The sequence below is a fragment of the Pieris napi genome, chromosome 24 (assembly GCF_905475465.1).
Source record: "Pieris napi chromosome 24, ilPieNapi1.2, whole genome shotgun sequence".
NCBI lineage: Eukaryota > Metazoa > Arthropoda > Insecta > Lepidoptera > Pieridae > Pieris > Pieris napi.
The window spans coordinates 585828-607351 of NC_062257.1; the positions used below are offsets into that span (position 1 = coordinate 585828).

Below are 21524 nucleotides of genomic sequence, written 5' to 3' on the forward strand. Positions count from 1 at the left end.
TATTCCCTAAAGAACAATAGCTTGGATAAATACAGCATCATTCTCAAATATCCACGTTAAGAGTAAACTGAACCTCCGTTTGAAGTTGGTTAAAAGCCGCTAATGTTAAGGCCAATTGGCCTAAGTGGATTCTCCGCATTCCGTAACTCATACTTAAGAATTACAATCAGGCGCAATAGGCTTTACGAATATTAGCGCAACTTATGAAATGTCAAGATTCTGACCCAAGACCACATTTTGACATTATCGATTGATTAATTTTTGAAGTGAAACTTCTATAGGCGCATGATTGTAATTTTTTTACGGATGACACGCAATAATAATAATATTAGCGTCATGAAGATGTGCAGAGTTTTTGTCGAAGAAAAGGGAGAGCGATTGAGACCGATTGAGAGAGAGTGAGAAGGGCGAATTACCTTATAGAAATTATATTTTAAAATAATTTTTAAAATTTTGTAAAGGGAATTTATGATATCAGTATTTTATATTTTAAAAAAAATATATAATAGAAATAAATTTAAAAAATTAAATTTGTAATTTGTATTAATTTTCGACACTTTAAATATTTTAATGACAATTAAATTCGTTAAATTCCTAACATATCTTCCTTTTTCCCTCCCTTTAAGTCTCGGAAATTAAAGTTTTAGATTTGTATAAATATGAACAAGAATTAAAAATCAGTTTGCCAAAGAAGTTTCACTTCTGACATGTGTACTTTGTACGCACGCACTTTTTTTACAGAACTGGACATATGTTTGCACACTCTCTGATGTTAGGAGAGATGTGGCCTGGAAGACTCTTCTGTCCAGATACTTATTCCATCGCCGCTTAAATTAACTGTCTACGGAAGAAGTGGGCAAGGAGTTCCACTCCTTTGCTGGTACAAGAAATGACGATCCAAATCGTCCAGTGCGGAACCTGGGGATGTCAACAACGAAGAGTTTGAACGCCAGCGTGTTTCTAGATTAGCGTGGTTTGAAAGACATGATAGCTTTCGTTTTAATGAGATTTTAAATTAATTATATCTATTATAAGTAATCTGCAATACTCATAGATCTAAAAAGTACCTTATAATTACTATTATTATTAGTAATGGTTCTTACAAAAAAAGGTGTTTATTATGGAACATAAGACACATGTATCACTTATTCCACGTCATTAAAAGTATGAATATCTTGTAACTGTATACAGAGTGATTTTCTGATAAAAACGCAAAATAAATTATAACTCTGCAGGGATTGAGCTTAAGGACCTCACGTAGAACAGTTTTTGGCAGCTGATGACCTCATCTATCCCCTTGTTGCGTTTGGTCCACGACTTTTTGGCCGTCCAGTATATTATAAAAATTTGAATCGAGACTTATTACATAATTATTTATTTAGATCCAAGAAAATTCTAGTAAAATCTAAACTAAGAATCTAAAAAGGTCACAACTTTTACAAAAGTAAACAAGTTTATTTTAGAGAGCAGTAATTAGATTATTTATTTCAGAGATGGAAAATTAATTACGAACAAGCTCAACTACTTCGTTTTTTATTTACATTTATTTATTGATCAGAAATCTCGTCTTCCATAGGCTACAAAAAGTAGTAAAAAATTGCAAATAATATTGTGAAATACTCCAGCAAAAAACCCGATTAAGACATTTTATTTTATTTATAAAAAACACAATCCTGTCCTAACTGTAACTAAATAATTACACACGTAAAAAAAAAGAAATTCATTAGGAAAAACAAAATTAACTAACAAATAATAGAATATAATTAATAGTGTGAATGTCTCGTGATTATGTAATCCTATTTATTAAAATATAACTTATTCATAAGTTGTAATATAAATCCCATACAGTGCCTCTTTGTTAAAACGCAACATTGAGCCTACTAAAGCAATTCTAAATGAAAAGATCAACAAAGCACACAAAACGCCCATCGTTTTTGCAATCACAGAATCTCCAAAGATGTGGTGGTAAGTATATAATACGGCAGGTTTAGATATCTGTGCACACTGACCCAGCATCGAGCATGAGAGTGGTGAGTGAAATTAATAAATATTTGATCAGAGATTAGACTTTCCAACTTGTATTTGAACTTAGATTTAGTCAGATAAACGAACTGTACCGTGAGCAGAAATTGATTTTAAACACTGGTTTAAGACTGGTATCTCATGAAAACAATTTTAACTACTATTTTAAATTGTTCTGTCAAATTGTGTCAACAGATAAGTACCTTAATTAAAGTACTAATTTAATAGAACTTACGTATTAGATGTTGACATAAAAGTGTCAATCATTTAATCATTTAATTGATAGTGAACATACTCAGAGTTATAGGTCATTAATAGCTAACCTAAGCTATACTTAATAATTTAAATAAGTTAATTCGAAAATTGATTTCAAAAAGTTAAACAATAAACATTTTTTTAAATAATAAATACTAATTAATCTACAATTAGAGATAATACATGAATCTAAGTAAATTTTTCGTGATAAAAAAAAATATATATGTAGAATATTTTTTTACTTTTTATTTACAGGTAATAATATTGTCAGTGGTCGCGGCCATAGTGGCTGAAGCACCATACCAGCTACCGCAGCCAGGGCCTCAGGCTCCAGTTTTTAATTATCCAGTACAGCAACCACAAAGGCCAAATATAATACTAAATTCACAGCAGTCAAGTCAAGGTGGTTATCATTACCAACAACCACAACCTAGGCCAAACTATGTGCCACAACCAAGACCTCAACCTCAACCTCAACGTCTACCTCAACCTGTGTACCCTCAGCCTCAACCCAATTATCCCCAACCCATAGCTCCGTTACCCCAACCTCTTCCACAGCCATCCTATGGAGTTCCCCAGCCGCAACCTACTTACCCACAACCACAGCCCAGCTATCCTCAACCACAACCTAGCTATCCTCAACCACAGCCCAGCTATCCACAACCTCAACCTAGCTATCCTCAACCACAACCTAGCTATCCTCAACCACAGCCTAGCTACCCACAACCACAGCCTAGCTATCCCCAGCCACAGCCACAACCAACTTACCCTCAGCCACAACCATCCTACAACTATCCTCAACCAGCACAGCCTCTCCCCCAACCACAACCAATCCAACCACTCCCACAACCAATCCAACCACTCCCACAACCAATCCAACCTATACCACAACCAATCCAACCCCTCCCACAGCCCATTCAACCTCTCCCACAACCAATTTTCCCTCAACCCCAACAATCAGGATACTCCTACCAGCAACCTGCCGCCCCTTTCATCCAACAATCCAGCCAAGCACTATCCAGCTACCAGGCAGATTCTAACCAATACAACAACGCCCAACTTTCACTCGGTCAGTACAACTCTCCTCAGCAACAGCAAACCCACAGAGATGCATTGGATGACCACGTCGTCAGTCGGGTACAGAATATAATCAAAGACAACGAACATTCCTCAGCGAAGGAACGTGGATACTTGTCTTTGGTGTCAGGTGTGAGCCTCGAGAACGCTCAGCCAAGTATAGAAATATCATCCTTCGTCCAGAACTCGCAGCAAGCTGTAAGCCAGAGCTCTGGTTCACAATCTGTGTCCACAGATTATGGATTACCGAACCAAGTCGACAATAGCGTTGCATTCATACCACAGAACAAACCAGCGATTTCCTACGGAGTGCCAAGTTAGTTTAAAATGAAAGACTTAATAAAGTATTATTTTTTAATTGACTTTTTTTTATTGTAATCTGTCTGGGCATGTTATCCTCATGAACAATGGGTATTGGGCGGCGGGCTGCAATCAAAGAATAATTATTCGTTTTGTAAGAGTTTCTATTTGAATACCAAATGTTACTACGCATTACTCAACAGTAGTAAATTAACGACATTTTATGTAATATTTGAGGTTGTTTTCCCTTGGCATAGAAACGTGAAATATAACCTTACACAGTTATTAAATAATAATTAAAATTCCCTAATGGTGTGAGGCCTGATTTAAAAAAAAAATTGTTGGGGCACATTAGAGCAGTGTTTCCCTACGTGGGGCCCACGCCCCACAGGGGGCAGTTTGTTTGTTAAGGGGGACTTTTCGATAATTACATATTTGTAATGTCAGTTTTTCATTTTAAAATTCACTTACTGTGTTTAGTTAACAATTTCCAAGTAAGTTCTTCCTAAAATCTATCATTTAAGTTTCTTATATTTTCTAATATTAAAACGTATCTATGTTAAAATTATTATGTAAAATATTTATGTTAAGAATATGAATGGTACTGGTCAGTTTAAACACTTACAAGCGATAATACCTAACATTTTTTTTTAATTTAGTTATTTTCATTATATATCTATATTTGCAAAACATATATCAAAATAATGTAGAAAGTTTATATTAGCTTTTCATTAGTACGGGCCTAAGTTTCGCACGGCTTTTATTTAAATATTTTGGAATTAAATATATGTTATTTTGGTATAATGCAGCATTATTATATGTAAAATTGTCATTTTGTTAATGAGAAGAAGATTATTGGTTTGTCTCAAATTCAAAATAACTTCATTATAGGAACCCAAGTACATTTATGAACGTCAACAGAAAAGATGTTAAACTGATTCGTTGCGTAAAGCGGACAAGAAGAACTGGCAAGAAACTCTCCGCCACTTTTTTAATCGACAGTTTTTAGTCGACAGTTTAAATATTAGCTAAAACTCCAGACTAAACAACTGCTTTTGGGTGGCAACAGAAACCTACTAGGAACTATGAGACACAGAAACAAATAGTATCTCACGGTTTTTTTGATATTTTGGAAGTTAATGGTTACTCAGGGACAATGTAGAATTTGAAATCGATCCAGTAGTATAAATAAAATCTTGCTCAATATGTTTCTAAAGAAACTCAAAAAAAATATCGCCTAGTAAAATATCGTTAATTTAAGTTGAATTATTTGTCGGCTATGGCCTGTACTGCTTCTGGACCATTAAAAAAGTTATAGGTTGGAAGTAACCTACTCCTTCAGTGTTTTTAAAATCAGATATGATATATTTCATAAGTCTTTATACTTAATCCGCTATTTTAATTTATTAAATTCTAAAATGTGTTGTTAATAGCCGCGTCCACACCGAACGATCCAAAATGGATCGGCGATCCCGCGATCTGCGATCCAAGATCGCGATGCGTGGAGCGTGGATCGTACTAGGCCGATCCAATAGTAATATTTTGCGATCCTGACTGGCTGATCCAACACGCTTCAGCGGATCCATACTGAATCAGTTGAACTTTGTCTGCAGATTAATTTGACCTTTGTTCATCACAAATAGTAGGCAAACTAGTCGGTAGTTTGCCTAATATTTGTGTAATATCATTAGGATCCCAAACATTTATTCCTATGAAGGGATATTAAAAGAAAACATAGTGAATTATCCATAACGTTGGATCACGCGATTCAATCACGCGATCTAACACCGCGCGGCAAGTGACTGAGGCCCCTTTGAGCGTGATCAAAAAACCGACAACAAATGGATCGCACGCGGTGTGGACGCGGCTAATTTTTAACAGCATACGCAACGCGTAACACTAGTTATTACATGAATATGTGGGTAAATGAGTGAATGTGTGAGTGTAATGTATGTCATCGGAAGGTCTGTTTAGTTTCTTAGATCTAAACTAGACCCAAAAATAAAACTCTAATTCTGTTTGGTTTAATGATGCGACACGCTTTATTACATTTACCTGCCTTTAGTTTTGCAATATAAGTAAGTAAGTTACATATGTATATATTTGTTAATAATAAAACGGTCAAATTGAAATGTTAACAATCTTACACTCGTGCCAATAAATTGCAGGACTTCAGTTTTGGTAGTAATAAATGTGCCCTTTAGTTTTTTATTTATAAATTGTGATATAGTCCATTGCAATGTTAGAATTTGAGGGCCAAACTGAACATTTTGATAGAGGACGTAATTTTATTTATGGGACATGTAGGGGGGTCAATACAACCTTAAACCCAATTTTGGGGATTTGGAAAAACAAAAAAAATCGAAAATTTATTTAAAATAAACGAGAGATCATAAAAGTTCGAGATCATCAAATCTTCAGCCCATGTTACATTCCAATGGACTAATATAAAATTCTCGTTTCCGATAATGTCCAATAGGTCAACATCACTTATATTCTTTATAGGTAACAGAAGAGTGCCTAAGTTTTAAGAAACCCTAAAACCTAGATCATCATCTACAGAACTTATGAAAAATTGTAATCCACAAGAAAAAGTAAACAGTGTAAATTCATTCCTTGCAAATGTGGGGAAAAACATTGCTGCTGGGCTTGGTAATTATAATTGTAATCGCTCCTATGCGACCACTACACCACCCCCATTAAGTAATTCTCTTGTCCTCTTGCCCACTGACAAATCAGAAGTAGAGAGCTTGGTGATGAATCTGCGCGATAAATGTGCTGTTGGTAACGACATGATATCTGGCCGGCTTCTTAAACAACATGCCAAAGTTTTGGTACCACCCATCACTTACATATGCAACCTCTCCATGGAAACAGGTGTGTTTCCGGAAATCTACAAGAAAGCTCTAATAACGCCTATCTACAAGGGAGGTGACGGAAGCCTTGTAGACAACTATAGGCCTATCTCTTTACTTCCCATCCTGTCCAAAATCTTGGAACGATTATTGAACAGGCGATTGGTTGATTTCCTCGACAAACACAATATTATTTCAGACTCCCAATATGGTTTTCGTTTCGGTAGGTCTACTGATGACGCAGTTCATAGCGTGACAGATTTTATTGTTAGGAATATGGACGGGAGGGAAAAAGTGATTGGTGTGTTCATTGACTTGTGCAAGGCGTTTGACACTGTTTCGGTAGAAATCCTCTTGCACAGAATGGAGAGGTTGGGCATCAGGGGTATGCCTCACCAACTCTTTACGAGTTACATGTCTGAACGCACGCAAGTTGTCAGGGTGGGAGAGTGGACTAGCACCGAGTTACCAGTCACCTTTGGTGTGCCGCAGGGCAGCGTTCTTGGGCCCACATTGTTCCTCATTTACATTAATGAATTATGTGGGATGAACCTAAGAAATGGAAAAATTGTTGCCTTTGCTGATGACGCAGCCTTAGTGTTCCATGGTCAAGATTGGTTTCAGGCCTTTCGACATGCTCAGCGGGGTCTGAATTTGGTATCGGATTGGCTACATCGCAGTTCTCTGGCCCTTAATACCGAAAAGACCAAATTCATGACCTTCGCAATGTCCAGGCGCGACATTCCTTCTGGTCAGGTACTTGTGTCACATGCTGGTTCATGTCTGACCGGGGAGCACTGCGGGTGTCCAAAGCTCAACTCCGCAGGCACAGTGAAGTACTTGGGAGTCATACTAGATACCTATCTAAATTTCCAGGCTCATATTGACCTACTGGCAGGTAGAATTAGAAAACTGATATATGTATTCAAAATTTTGAGGCACATTGCTAATAACACAATTATAAAAACTGTCTACCTGTCGCTAGGTCAATCCATTCTGAGCTATTGCATCTCCACTTGGGGTGGCTCAGCAAAAACCCACCTTCTGAAAGTGGAGAGAGCTCAGAGGGCAATACTCAAGGTTAGTGCCTCCCTTCCCTTCATTTGTCCCACCACAGAGGTATACAGACATTGGAAGGTACTCTCTGTGCGTCAAATGTTCATTCTTGCCACAATTTTACGCAAGCACTCACTTATCAATTATGACCAACACCTTAAAGATAACAAGCGTAGAAAAGGCATAGTGATCACTTCGAAGCCCTTTCGCACAAGTTTTGCCCAGAAATTCTTCTGTTTTTTGGGGGATTACTTGTATAATAAGGTCAACTCATGCGTTTCCACATATCCCCTAACTAAATACGAGTGCAAGAAGACGGTTGCACTGTGGCTACTGGACCTCAACTATGAGGAAACAGAAAAAATGCTGACAATAATTAAATAGTTGAGTTTAAAGTTGATTCTAATCTTTGTTAATAATAGGGAATAAATTTTTAGTATAATAGTTTTAGCTTTAATAGACTAACACTTAAGCAATAAAATATAAAACATACACAGACTCACACCCACACACATACACATAATTTACACCTACACACATACCCTATGTGGTTTCCTCTATATATTGTAATGTAATGTATTGTAATGTAATGGTTTGTATTGTATTGTATTGTATTGTATTGTATTGTATTGTATCTTCTGTCGATCCGAAGTGGTGGAGGCCTGATGACCTGTAACACAGGTACTATTACCTTTAGCAGGCAACAGTCTCACACAGACTTGCTTTTTTCATAAACAGAAGTATAATATAACTGTCACTTCCTTATGTCCTAAGTTTAAGTTTTTGTGAGAAAATAAATAAATAAATAAATAAATAAATAAATAAAATAAATAAACCATAAATAAGTCATAGTTTTTTGTTAGTCGCAACCCCACTACCCCTAATTTTATGTTATAAGCTCATGTTTTAAACGATTAAAGACAGTTGGCACCTAGCTTCAAACAAAGTGTTTCATTCATTTGAACATCCCTCCAACAACCGCCACCAAACTTAAGTCGACTATTATTAACAAATTAAAATGGGATCATACCAATTGTATAGGATTATCACATGTCTGAGTTCCATATGTGAATGAAGATACATTTTTCGACATAAACGGCTGTATTGGTTTTGGAGACGCTTTTCCAACTTCACTCTGACCATCATTTTTCAGTTTCTATAATGTTAGAAAACAGATATACTTTATTAGAGAGCTCTCTGGTTGGAATTATTCCAATCTTTAATACAAATACACTGGCATTGCGATATGTAACTGTTTTAAGTATTTAACAATTATCCATCAATACATTCTAATCTAACTCCGCACGGACTCGCCTATCTACCATTTGCCGACAATGAATTTAAAAAAAAAATGTTTATTATGGAACATAAGATACATGTATCACTTATTCCACGTCATTAAATTTGCTTCATTGCGTCATTTATTTTACTCATCGGCAAAGAATACAGAGGGTGTAGGCCGAGAGAAAAAGACGGCGTAAAAAACTCTCGGTACTCTTTTAAAATAGCAAATCATTACTCGATATATTATATAACCGATAATATATTTTCTATACTATATTTCGGCCATACTAGTACAATGCGTAGCGGTAGTAGAACTTGCAAAAACTGATCGTGGTTGGTAACCCAGAAGGCAAAAGATCACGTGGTTTACCAACCAGATGGACTGATCAAGTGATAGACTCATCCTCACTTCATTGACCTCAAACCTATACACTGTTAGAAGAGAGGCACTGGACAGAAGCCGGTGGAAATAGATCCGCTCCAGATGTTTCCTTGCTGACGATGAGCTACCGACTGAAGAGAGAGAGAGAGAGAATAATAATCCCGTGGCGCTACAACCCACATTGCCTCAGATTGCATCCATTTATTAATTTATTTTATTTTATAAACCAGTAGGTAATTAGCCTTCTGTGTCACACATGTCATAGTTTGTTTGGGTTTGACACAAGCGGGTTTCCTAGAAAAGCGGTGCCGTTATTTAACGGCCGTTATATAACGTTGGGTGACGTCACCCATACGTTGTCTATAAATAACATCTGAGTAGGTTTTCTAGAGAACGTTGAGTGTCACCGTAACGTCAAATAGCGGTGCTGTCATTTGCATGACGGCCGTCATAGCGATGATAAACATTAGTTCAACGTTTTTGGCGTGTAGCGGTACCCATATTTAAATTATACAATGTGTGAAAACGTGACTTGGACGAGCGAAAATGATGTTTTTTTGCATTTGGTTAAAAAGTCAAGACGGCCGTTATTAACAACCGTAAAATGACGGCTGGTAGTTAACGGCACCGCTTTTCTAGGAAACCTAAGCTTAACGGTGTTCACAACGGTGTGCACAACCAGTACTTGCAGGAATAAAGTACTGATTGTGCACATATAAAGTAAATGCTATTGGTGCAGATACGTGTTTCGAAAGGGAAGACTACGACCACAGGAATGAAGCTCGAAGTACATTCATATGGTTACATCAGCAAACAGCTAAACCAATTTAGATAATATTCCGGCCCGGAGGACCAATGCTGGTTTACATAAATATACATAAACTTGACTACATACAGGAAACTCCAATCAGAGTAGATCATAATAAATACCATTGGATCCGCCTTTTCCTGTTTTGACAATTTGCTTTGACTTATGACTTTAGATCTGACTGTGGGACATTGACAGCTGACGTCAAATGTGACATTTTCGTTTATGCATTGGCAGGAAATATTCTTCTTCGAATGGTCACTTCTCGCTTTTGAACTTTTAGGGGTATTTTGTAATTCCTTGCCGTGCTGCTAACAAAAATGAAATCACCTTTAACTTTAATTGCCTAATTGAACAGCCGATCTGCTTAAATTTTTATTCAAGCCGGATTTAAAGTCTTATTGGATTAAAGTCTGTCTATAAAAAATATGTGTATGAAAAAGAGTAAAGGGTGGGAATGTTAGTTGAGAAACATTTTATTAAAAAAAATATAAAAAATTAAATATTTATGGAATATAAGATCTAAGAATATCACCTACTCATCGGTCTAAGAATATCATTACCATTTTCAGCCTAAATAAGGAATTATTTTTCACTTTTTAGTTTGAAGTGCTTTAAAAGCGTGTGTTCTAGTTTTTTTTAACTATTATTATTTTTTTTTTTTTTTCATTTTTTATCAGATTATTGCACTGTCATCGATCTTTGACAGGTGCGCAAAGTTTGAATTAAATCTGTCCGTTAAAAGTGGGTCAAAATCGAGTCCGAAGGAGTCGGTTACATACATACATACATACAGGTGAAGCTAATATAAAGCGTGTAAAAAGAAGCTCACACTGGGATCCACAATGGTAGCAATGATTTTCTTCACCTCATCTCTATCATCAATTGCATCGTAAGGTATTTGATACACTTCTCTTTCAAGTAGAACGCTGGTGAGACTCTGGGATTTACGTTTTGCTTTCTGTGTTAGTGGACTGTATGTACAACACGAATAAACTCTGAAATAGAAAAAAAAAGGGTGCGTGTACCTACTTATGTACGCGCGTAAGAAGTTATACTTTTTTGGCTTTCTCTATTTTTTTTAAATATTAAATAAATAATAATAAATATTTAACGTTAATAATTTAATAATATTTAATATTTAGTATCAATTAATTCAATTATCAATTAATATTAATAATAATTATTATTTATTATTTTATTATATTATTCATTCAATTTAATAACTAGGTATGGTTCATAACCTTTTAACTAAGTAACAATAGGTCTTTGTGAAAAAGCATTGCTAAATTTCTTTGAAAAAATAATTAAAACTCCTTTATTTGTTTAAAAGGTAAATGACAAATGTCATTATGGAATATGGTCATTCAAAATTTGCGATCTTCGAACTTCAGTCATATTCTATTTCTTTTTACTTGTAGATTGTCTTATTCCTATCTCGCTCGCACACGCTATAATCACACTAACAATTTTGTGTCACAGGTGCGCGCGCATCGTAAAATTTCACTCTCATCAATTTTTCATAACGCGCCTAAAGAAGTATAACTTCAAAAACAAATAAATATTTATTATAAGATTTTCATTAGGGATGTTCTTACATAATTTATTACGACTTCAAAAGTTAGTTTTTTAGGCTGTCTTAGCTGTATCTAATAATATTAAGGTATCTAAATAAAAAAATAGCAGTGTTGACCTAGTGGCTTCAACGTGCGACTCTCATCCCTGAGATCGTAGTTGGATCCCCAGCCGTGTAACTCTGGACTTTCTACGTGCGCATTTAACATTCGCTCGAACGGTGAAGGAAAACATCGTAAAGAAACCGACTCGCCTTAGACCCAAAAAATCGACGGCGTTTGTCAGAGCCTGATCTCCTAATTGCCTATTTATTAGAATGACCAATGATCATGAAACAGATATAGAAATCTGAGGCCCAGATTTTTTTTTTGCGTACAAATATGTGCAAAGGCTGCAAATATGAAAAAGTTAATAATACTCCACCTGTGGCAGGACTCCGAAGCTGTTCGAGACACCGTATGTTTTGGATGCAGCAAGATTTCAAAGCTTTTATTGGATCTGAAATCCAAAATTATCTTAATACTAGCTGGCCTGGCGAACATCGTACCGCCTAACAGTCGATTCTTTATTTTTTTTAAATACTTATTCTGCTATTCTTGACACCGGTCTAGCTAAGATAAAAAAAAGAAAGTTGATAAGACAACAAATACATTATGTCAAAAAATCAAAATTTACCTTCCCGGAACCCCTCCACTAACACTTGAACTTTATGATATGGTATTAACGTTCAAATTGACTTTTAAGTATTATTACGAATATTATGCATGGGAATATAGAAAAGTGTTGTTTTTAGACTTTTTCACTCAATTTTTTTTAAATTTTTCTCTCCGTAAGAACCATCCTCGTACTTCAAAGAATATTATAAAAAAAGAATTGGCCAAATCGGTCAAGCCGTTTTCATGTTATGTCTTGACAACGGAAAACGGGCTTCATTTTTATATATATAGATATTGCAAAGTCAAAGTCAAAACTAAAATGCAACTTTTGTCGCAGGGTGGAACCACTGGTACTTAGTTTTAGTTAGGGTAAAATCTGTGCATTTTTTTATAGAACAGGGAGCAAAAGGGCAGGAGGCTCACCTGATGTTAAGTGATATGGACACATCCATGGACACTAACGCCAGAGGGCTCGCGAGTGCGTTGCCGGCCTTTTAAGTGGTACGCTCTTTTCTTGAATGACCCTAAGTCGAATTGGTTCGGAAATACTTCAGTGGGTCGGAATTAGAGGGCTAATTTAAAAGTGCTCTATAGGTGTGAAACGTGGAAGGTCACGACATCTCGCACCGTCTCCAAGTCATTCTCAACCGCTGTCTTCGCCGTATTCTGAGTTTCTACTATGAAGGAAGGATGGAAGATCTCTAACAAGCAACTTTGGGAGTGCTGCCAGCACATCAAGCGACGCAAGTGGAAATGGATAGTTCGTATACTTCGAACAGATTCCAATGATGTCGTTGATTGGAACCAGCAAGGAAAGCCAAAGCGTGGCCGTCCCAAGCAGACCTAGTGTCGTCTAGTTGCAGAGGAGATAAAGAGAGCGAACGCGAAGAAGACTCACTGCGCTCGCCCTCTGCCCCATCTACGGTATATTGGACATTAATAATAATAATAATAATAATTTATTAATCAGACAAATACAGTCCATTGATTAGTGAGTTAGTAACAATAGTTTCTTAAGATCTATGTTAGTAGAATTAGTAAAAATTAAGAAAAAAGTAATTAAACAAAACTATTAGGAACAAAGCCCTGCGGAGATGTCGGAGCAGTGTCGTAAATAGGGGCACTCCATTCTCTCGACTATCATCCGTAAGATGTTGCTGGAGCCATTAAGCCAAACATGTATGTATGTCGATATTTTCAATGTTAAAATTTGGAATTGTTTGTTGACGAATTTATCGTAAAGTAACCAATAGTCCAATGGACACATGCTCTTATATACTTTGCTACTTGATAATTCATTCTCGTAGAATCAATTAATGTTGGGATTTATTTAACAAAAATAAAAATACCTTAAAGCATTTCCTTTGCTATTCGTGAGCTTTCTGTGCCTTTTCCTAGGACTGTAAAAAGATTTAAATTTTATTATAAAATTAATAAATCAGTGTAAAATATAAAGTATTATATTGTTTTAATACTTTTATACGAGTTTAGTGTGAGGGCACGCTAATCTTGAATGTTAAACAGTGGTAAGTGGAAAAAGTACACAAGAACAGCCTTGCGATTCTGTAACTCACTTTTCGAACTTTGAGTTACAGAATCGCAAGACTTCTTCTGCCTTCTCCTTAATACACACTGTAAGCAGATAGTGTTATTGGGCACTTTCTTATGTTAAATATCCTTTATTTAGTAAATTAGGTTAGTATTAAATTACTTTTAGTCAAGTTAGGCTAGATCGTAATTTGAAATTGTGTCATTGTGCAGAGACAATTTAAAAAAAAACTTTGACAAAAATATTTTAGAATTAAAAAAATTAAACAACTATTTAGTATAACCTTTTGGGTCTCTTGAATTTTTTCGCTCCGCAAGAGTCGCACGGAAAGCTGAAATATTACATTTGACATACTTAAAATAAAATTATATTCTAAATCTTTACGCATGATTCAACTTAAACTACTGTTAATAATTAATAGTTAATGCAACTGTTCATTGAGGGTTAAATTACACAAAAAGTAAAAAAATCTGAATTTTGTTAAAACCGGAGGCATATACAACCTTTTCAGCCCTGCGATTCTGTAACTCACTTTTTGAAGTCACACAGCGGTTTTCGCATCATAAAATGACTGCTTCACGACTGATTTCAGAGCGACCGTCGATGCGAAAACCGCTGTGTGAGTTCGAAAAGTGAGTTACAGAATCGCAGGGCTGGTCTGGGCCTCAGATTTCTGTATCTTTCATGATCATTTGTCAATCTAACAGTAGGTGATCAGCCTCCTGTGCTTGACACGCCGTCGACTTTTTGGGTCTAAGGCAAGCCGGTTTCCTTACGATATTTTCCTTCACCGTTCGAGCGAATGTTAAATGTTAATAAACAGTCTATTGGTGGAAAGGGAGCGTTCAAGTATTACGTAACGAGTTTTCATTTTGTAAAACGTTACGATGCGGGGCGGGGTTTCATTTGCGCGTTATTGTTAATATCATTTTCGACTTTCCAGTACTTTACACCACATAATTAATAACTTTTATGTATAAAGTCACTTTGGTGGTCACGAAACGTTTTACTATTGGGTTCAGAAAAACGTTACGGCTCGTGACATGGGGGGGGAGGTTAATAATCTCCAAAAATTGCTTGATGTAATACTTGAACGCTCCCAAAGCCGGGAATTGAATGCGAAAGAGAATGTAAAAATACTTGTTAGATTTAGTTTCAATTTCCACCGTCGATGTCTTCTTCAACGTGTACTTTGAATGTCCACCACCATCATGGATATATTCTTGATATTTCTGATCTAACCACATCGCAAAACCCTTTATTTCTGGTGCATTTGTGCTCATCGAGTCTGTCTTTTTCGGACAGCGTTCCTGTAATTTGTTTATTATATCAGTTCCTATCTATAAATATGTCGCTTAATTAGCCTTTCAATTAACAGCCTAGCCTTTTAACAGCATAGGCATCATCATACAGGTATGTCTATTTTAGTTATTCTGGTATAGGCATGTATCAGGCTTTATAGATAAGTGATCCTGTCAATGATCCTCAACCTTATGATCGTTGAACCAATACTCTTTCTATGATCACAATTAACACTTGCTTGACGGCCTATGTCAGAGGGAGATCACCTACTTGACTGCGAAAATACTATCACGAAACAGAGATCTGACGCCAAGACTAGTAGAAGTATAAGCAACATTTTTTTTATGTTTTTATTGGCTTAAGATTTATGTACCAGAATACGTCATTATCTTCGGGATCTTTGCGTATTGGGTATCGGCGAATGCTACACGCTTGATATTTATCGTGATAATTATCAAGATATTTATCTGGTATTTTTTTGGTATACTACACATTCAATACGAATCGCGTCAGTACGACTGTAAATTTCATTGAGTACACTCGTACGTTTCGTATTACAATAATGAGTGACAATATTAAGAAAGCTTGCGTTGCCATTATTATCATTATTATCAGCATATGCTGATATTTATCAATACCCAAGACTTTGGATTGTAAACATTTTCCACTGCAGCACCAGATCGCTTCAAATCTGTTATTTTTTAAATTATTTTCTGTAGTTGGCTTAGTTTGCATTTGAGCTGTCCCATACTTCAGGTAATGCTTCTAATAAAAGTATGAATTCTTTATATTATTCCGCCTCTATATATGCGCGTCCTCTTCCATCGCTGGCAGGATTAATGGTGATGCGATAAATATCGACCAGACACTGGACGCTCGATATTTATCGACGATAATTGATACAGATCGTGGATTTTTAGATTTCTAGAAATCCAGCGATCCGTATCAAGATACCTACGTGATACGCCTGTACTACACATCGTGATTCTGGATTACGATCCAAATATCATGATAAATATCGAGCGTGTAGCATTCGCCATCTGATTAGCGTTCTGGTCTGTTGGGTACACAGCTTTGTTAGATAATTCAAATGGTAAATAATACGTACAACTTCTTCAAATAACGTGAAAACTTTAAGGTAGGTGTAATTCGCGTTAATATTAATTTATTATAGCGTTAACATTAATACCCATTTACCTGTGTATACCATCGGAAAGCTTTGACAAAGCAATTTGGGTTACGCTTTTTCTCTCTACTTTTAGGTTTCTCACGGTACGGCTGAAAAATAATTGTATTGTAAACTTAAAACGTTCATATGTAATTAATTAATCAACAGCCTAGCCTCTTAACTAAACAAGTAAACAGCGCCGTTAAACTAGCGGCCTGAAATATATTCAGCAGTAGTTTTTGTTACAACATTTAATAAACTGGCTGGCTAATGCTTAGGCCTTTCGTACGATCATGTGACAGAAAAAAAACTGAAATATCTAAAAAAAGAAATTATTTTTATATCTTAAAAATGTAACTGATTAGTGTTTATACGCTTACTTTTAGTGTCACGGCACTCTTCTATACTATTGTTCATTAAAATTTGGAAAACCTCATCAATTGTTGTTTGCCGACGCTTTATTGACAGTTTGGAGGAGGTGGTAGAAATTGGAATTAAATTGAAATGAATAGGAACAGCAAGTAATGTAACTTCATCGAATCTAGTCATTTGCCTAGCTATTTGATGAAATGGCTGAATATAATTCAGAGCGCTAGTTGCAGTTTAGTACAGGTTCTAGGCTGTTAATTAAACGGCTTATTAAGCTAGTTGGCTGCGACATATATATTTTGCCAAAGATGTCTTTTGAAGTCGAATTTTTATTGTCTTTTGTACTTACTTCTTTATTAAGAGATTTTGAGTACAAATAATTTGAAAATAAGATGACTACAGAGCAATATACTGAAATACTCTAAATGTACACATACAAATAAATATAATAGTAATCACTGATGCGAATAAAAATCAACACACGAAATAAGCAATGTTTTATTTCTAATTTTTCTGTTGACTGTATTTTATTCAATTATTACTATTATAAACATAATTGATATTTCTATAAATTGATTAACACAGAAAATAATTCAATTATATTAATAATATGTAAAAGTCCACGCATCATCGACGTGTGACTCTCATCCCTGAGGTTATAGGTTCGAAACCCAGCTGTGCACCAATAGAATTCTTTCTATGTGCGCATTTAACATTCGCTAGAACGTTAAATGCATGAAGGAAACCAGCGTGAGGAAACCGTTCTTAGACCCAAAAAGTCGACAGCGAGTGTCAGCATAGAAGACTGATTAACTACTTGCCTATTAGGGTAAATTATAAATGGGGACGTGAGAGCCTTTTCTCTTGGCAGTCTCCAGCTGTACGCTGTGCAGGTTTTAGTCAACCTTCCAAAAAAATTAAAGAAATATTCTCACCACATTTGTATAGTATACCAATGGTTGCATCGGCCATGGAGTTATATTATTATAGTCAAAACATTCCGAATGTTCATCACTTGATGAAGACATAATGTACAAAATTTAGACTGTATAAATTAAAAATGTTTATTCTCACGTAAGATTTATAGATGTCAAAAATGAACAATTAAAAACGAGAATAATCTATAATCTCTATAATCTATTGTCATTGAAGGAGTTTCTAATACAAATTTCTGTAATTCAGAATAGGGATTTTATTAATAGTCCGGTCAATTTAGACATCCAAGGTTACAGTAATTCGCACTTGGCTGAATATTGGTAGGATTGCTCAATACACTATTATAAAGGAAATGTGAAAAGTCCTCATCGATCCGGCACGTGCAAAAAAATTTACTCCGAGTCAAAGATCACAAAAATGGGTTTTTCGCGATTTTCAGCAAAATGGTAAGTTTGTCATAAAATTAGTTTTGACAAAAATTGTAGATCAGATAATTATCTATAAAAAATCTCCAAATACTTTTTTCCTAAGAGCCACCGTTTTTGAGATATAACGATTCAAAAAGTTGAAAGAGTTGTAATCGTCATAATATGCACACGTTTCCACGCCACCTTTGAGGTAGTGTACTTAGCGTTTTTTTTTTAATGTGGTTTCCCCGGTAGGCCTATTTCACTGATCTTTTATGATTCTGTTTAATTTGCAACTATTGAATAACTGTAGATATTGACAAGGGTTGAAAATGATGAAAGGGGTGTAAATTACAAAAAATAAGAAAATTTATCCGTCTGAATCTAAATCATCATTAACTTCTGCTTTCTCTTATTCTTGTTCTTCTTCTCTTCCTTCTCCTTCTTCTCCTTCTTCTGTTCGGTTTATCTTCTTCATTCTGGGTGTTAATAAATTGTCCCAATAATGACACATCGCATGTCTCTTCGTCAACATCAAATGAATCTTCAATTGTTGGCAATTCAACATTGGAGCATGACCGGCCTTGACAGTTAGTACATGCTACAGAACAAAACAGTCCAACTATTTTTGCAACCACATTTAGCACTACATCCCTTTTTACAGTTACAAAAAATGGTGTTTAGTAGTTTTTCTGGTGCAGGTGGAAGTAAAGTCTGAACTGGCTTTAATGAATTGTCGACCAACTTCCAAACCCAGTCTTTTCCAACAGCACGAAATAGGTTAGAAAAAATAGGTTACGATAAACACGTGTTTTCACTCCAGAGCGATGTTGCTGAAGGTTACACTAGCGTAGAAAATAAAGGACTGGGTTTTTTTTTACCCGAAATTTTCATATTTTATATGTGTAAGTCACACTGATCGATAGAACGATATTTTTGCTTGTATTACGGCTGCAGTGATGTATATACGTGGTGTACTTATACATATTATGACGATTACAACTCTTTTAACTTTTTGAATCGTGATATCTCAAAAACGGTGGCTCTTAGGAAAAAAGTATTTAGACATTTTTTATAGATAATTATCTGATCTACAATTTTTGTCTAAACTAATTTTATGATAAAACTTACCATTTTTCTGAAAATCGCGAAAAACCCATTTTTGTGATCCTTGGCCCGGAGTAAATTTTTTTGCACGTGCCGGATCGATGAGGACTTTTCACATTTCCTTTATAATAGTGTATTGAGCAATCCTACCAATATTCAGCCAAGTGCGAATTATAGTAACCTTACCCCTATTTTTTAGTCTAATTTGACCGGATTATAATTACGCAAGTAGGTAAACAGTCTACTGTGCCTGATACACACCGTCAACTTTTCGTGTCTGTCAAGTAAGCACTACTTACCAGTAGAGTTCTTAGTTGTTTTTAGAAAAAGGATTCTGGCGATTTAAGGCCAGAAAATGTTTTTTTTAAGAAAACAAAATGCTTATAATTATAGCATCCTTATCACAGCCGAGCAATTCTTCTAGATTTCTAAAAATAAGGTCTCAATAAAACAAATACAAAAAAAGTCCTCTATATTTAATAAAAAAAGAAGAGTAAGAAAAAACTAAATTATGATCATTTTTCTTACATTTTACTGAATAGAAAATAACTACGTTGCATACGCATAGGAACTCCGCGGTTTCTATTAAATCATTCTACATATCTAGGCAAAACTGGTGATGCCTGGACCAGAACTCTTCGCTTTCTTTTTCTTTTTCTTTCAGAAGAGTATACCTGTTTGATGAAAGTTGGCAATGCTTTCACTTATTTTTGAAATATTACCCTTTAGGTCTAGATATGAAAATCCACGTTTTCTATTAGATCTATTATATTTTATACCTGTCCATTTACAGATTTTTAAGTTCAAACTAAAGATAGTCGCTATTTTAAATATTTAATAAAAAACATTATACATAAATATAGGAAATTAATTACATTAATGTATAAAATGCTTCAATTGTTTAAAAAAAGAGCATACTCCTCCCTCAAAGGCCTGCAACGCACTTACTAAAATGGGTATCCATTGGCTGCGATGGCTGTGCGTCCCTTAGACTCGTTTTTTAAATTGTAATCCTATTAAAATTTTGTATGTTTCGGCTCGCTACACTAATAGCTATTTTACGCCGCTAGTTAAACGGCGCCGTTCAGTTATAAGGCTAACCTGTTAGTTGAACGGCTAATTAAACTAGTTGGCTGCGACAGCTACACCCCGAAAACCTGTGCTGACGCTAGGTAATGCTCAGCTTAAACAGAGTTTCCACCATTGGAAAACATACCATCTTTTTGTGTCACTATTTAGTATTAAAAAGTATATTTGTTTTATTTTTAACTTTTTGTACGTCTATTTTAAAGGATAATTTTTCAAATTTATATCTTTAACTAGCAGAACGGCCAAGCGTTGCTGTGGCTAAGTTATATTACATAGTAGCAAACTATTCAAGGAAAACGGTAGGAGAACACCAGTCATGGGGACCACCATGCTCTTTTGGTGGGTATGCCATTAAATTGTAGCTGAATTGTGACTATCAAATAATAAACAAATATTTTGCAATAAAATAATATTGCGGGTATAAATTGAGTTAGATCTTTAGACCTATCTCTTAAGTTAGATCATACTGCACACCGTGTGCAAATTTGATTGAAATCGGTTCAGTAGTTTAGGAGTCCATAGCGGACAAACAACATGACACGTAATTTATATATATTAAGATGGTGTTCAAATTAACTGGTAGAAGTATAATTACAAATCTCAATAAACGATTTGATGGAACGCATCGTGTCTTAATGGCAGAAATTTTATAATATTTACCATTAAATCTGCATTTAAATGACGTGACCTTAATCAAAACATCACAACATTTAAATTTATGAATGGGAAATGGATTATAAATTATCGATTTTCATAATTTTTAAAGTTTTAATTACGCAAGCTTACTACGTATTTATTTTTGAAGTGATACTTCTTTATCGGGGTTGGAAAAAAATTTAGTGTAACATTTTTTCGTTACGTCACGTTTTTCGGTTACGCGTCACATGTTTCGGTTACGCGTCACATTTGACCGTTACGCGCGTCTTTTTCTTGTCCCTACCAGGGTTGATTCAAAGAGATTCTAAACCATTAATAACAATAATGTATAATAACGATAACAATGATACTAAATATTCTATTACAATTTATGAAATTCTGTAATAATCTTAGTGGTAATAAGGTAAAATGAAATAATTGTATTATTTGTATTCAAGTCTGTGATATTAAAAGCCTTTTGTTAAACTTTATCTAATTTAACTTTATTTAACCAATTTCTGTAAAGTTGCATATAGATAATTTTTCGAAAAATAAGGTCATAAAGAAGTTTCACTTCTAACGTGTGTACACTAGTACATGCACATTTTTTTATTTAGTTTTTTATTTTAAAACGAAATAATAATATATTGGAACTGCCAGCCAATAAATTGATATGGATTTTTCTATGTGC

The 21524-nt window shown here is 35.1% G+C and overlaps 2 protein-coding genes across 3 annotated transcripts; one reads left to right on the forward strand and one right to left on the reverse strand.

Moving 5' to 3' along the window:
- Positions 1-1917: 1917 nt before the first annotated feature.
- On the forward strand, positions 1918-3712 carry LOC125061912 (extensin-like). Its single transcript, XM_047667548.1, has 2 exons — positions 1918-2030; positions 2533-3712. The coding sequence occupies exons 1-2, from the start codon at positions 2022-2024 to the stop codon at positions 3673-3675; spliced, it is 1152 nt and encodes a 383-aa protein (XP_047523504.1). The 5' UTR covers positions 1918-2021; the 3' UTR covers positions 3676-3712.
- Positions 3695-17751, reverse strand: LOC125061913. Of its 2 annotated transcripts, none has more exons than XM_047667550.1 (10): positions 17594-17751; positions 16319-16399; positions 14960-15129; positions 14103-14150; positions 13620-13670; positions 12038-12112; positions 10872-11037; positions 10162-10347; positions 8596-8721; positions 3695-3780 (listed from the first exon to the last, which is right to left on the reverse strand). In XM_047667550.1, the coding sequence occupies exons 1-10, from the start codon at positions 17684-17686 to the stop codon at positions 3724-3726; spliced, it is 1053 nt and encodes a 350-aa protein (XP_047523506.1). In that variant the 5' UTR covers positions 17687-17751; the 3' UTR covers positions 3695-3723. The 2 variants fall into 2 exon arrangements, with proteins under 2 accessions (XP_047523506.1, XP_047523505.1); XM_047667549.1 differs by having other exon boundaries at positions 10162-10350.
- Positions 17752-21524: the final 3773 nt, after the last annotated feature.

What these genes read in the sequence shown, in the direction of transcription:
- LOC125061913 (XM_047667549.1), bottom strand. Translation starts at nt 17,686, where the DNA reads ATGTCTTCATCAAGTGATGAACATTCGGAATGTTTTGACTATAATAAT. An exon ending in TGGTATACTATACAAATGTG is followed by an intron (nt 16,400 to 17,593) that starts GTGAGAATATTT and finishes ATTATTTTTCAG; the next exon opens with CCGTACCGTGAGAAACCTAA. An exon ending in GCTTCGGAGTCCTGCCACAG is followed by an intron (nt 11,038 to 12,037) that starts GTGGAGTATTAT and finishes TTTCTATTTCAG; the next exon opens with AGTTTATTCGTGTTGTACAT.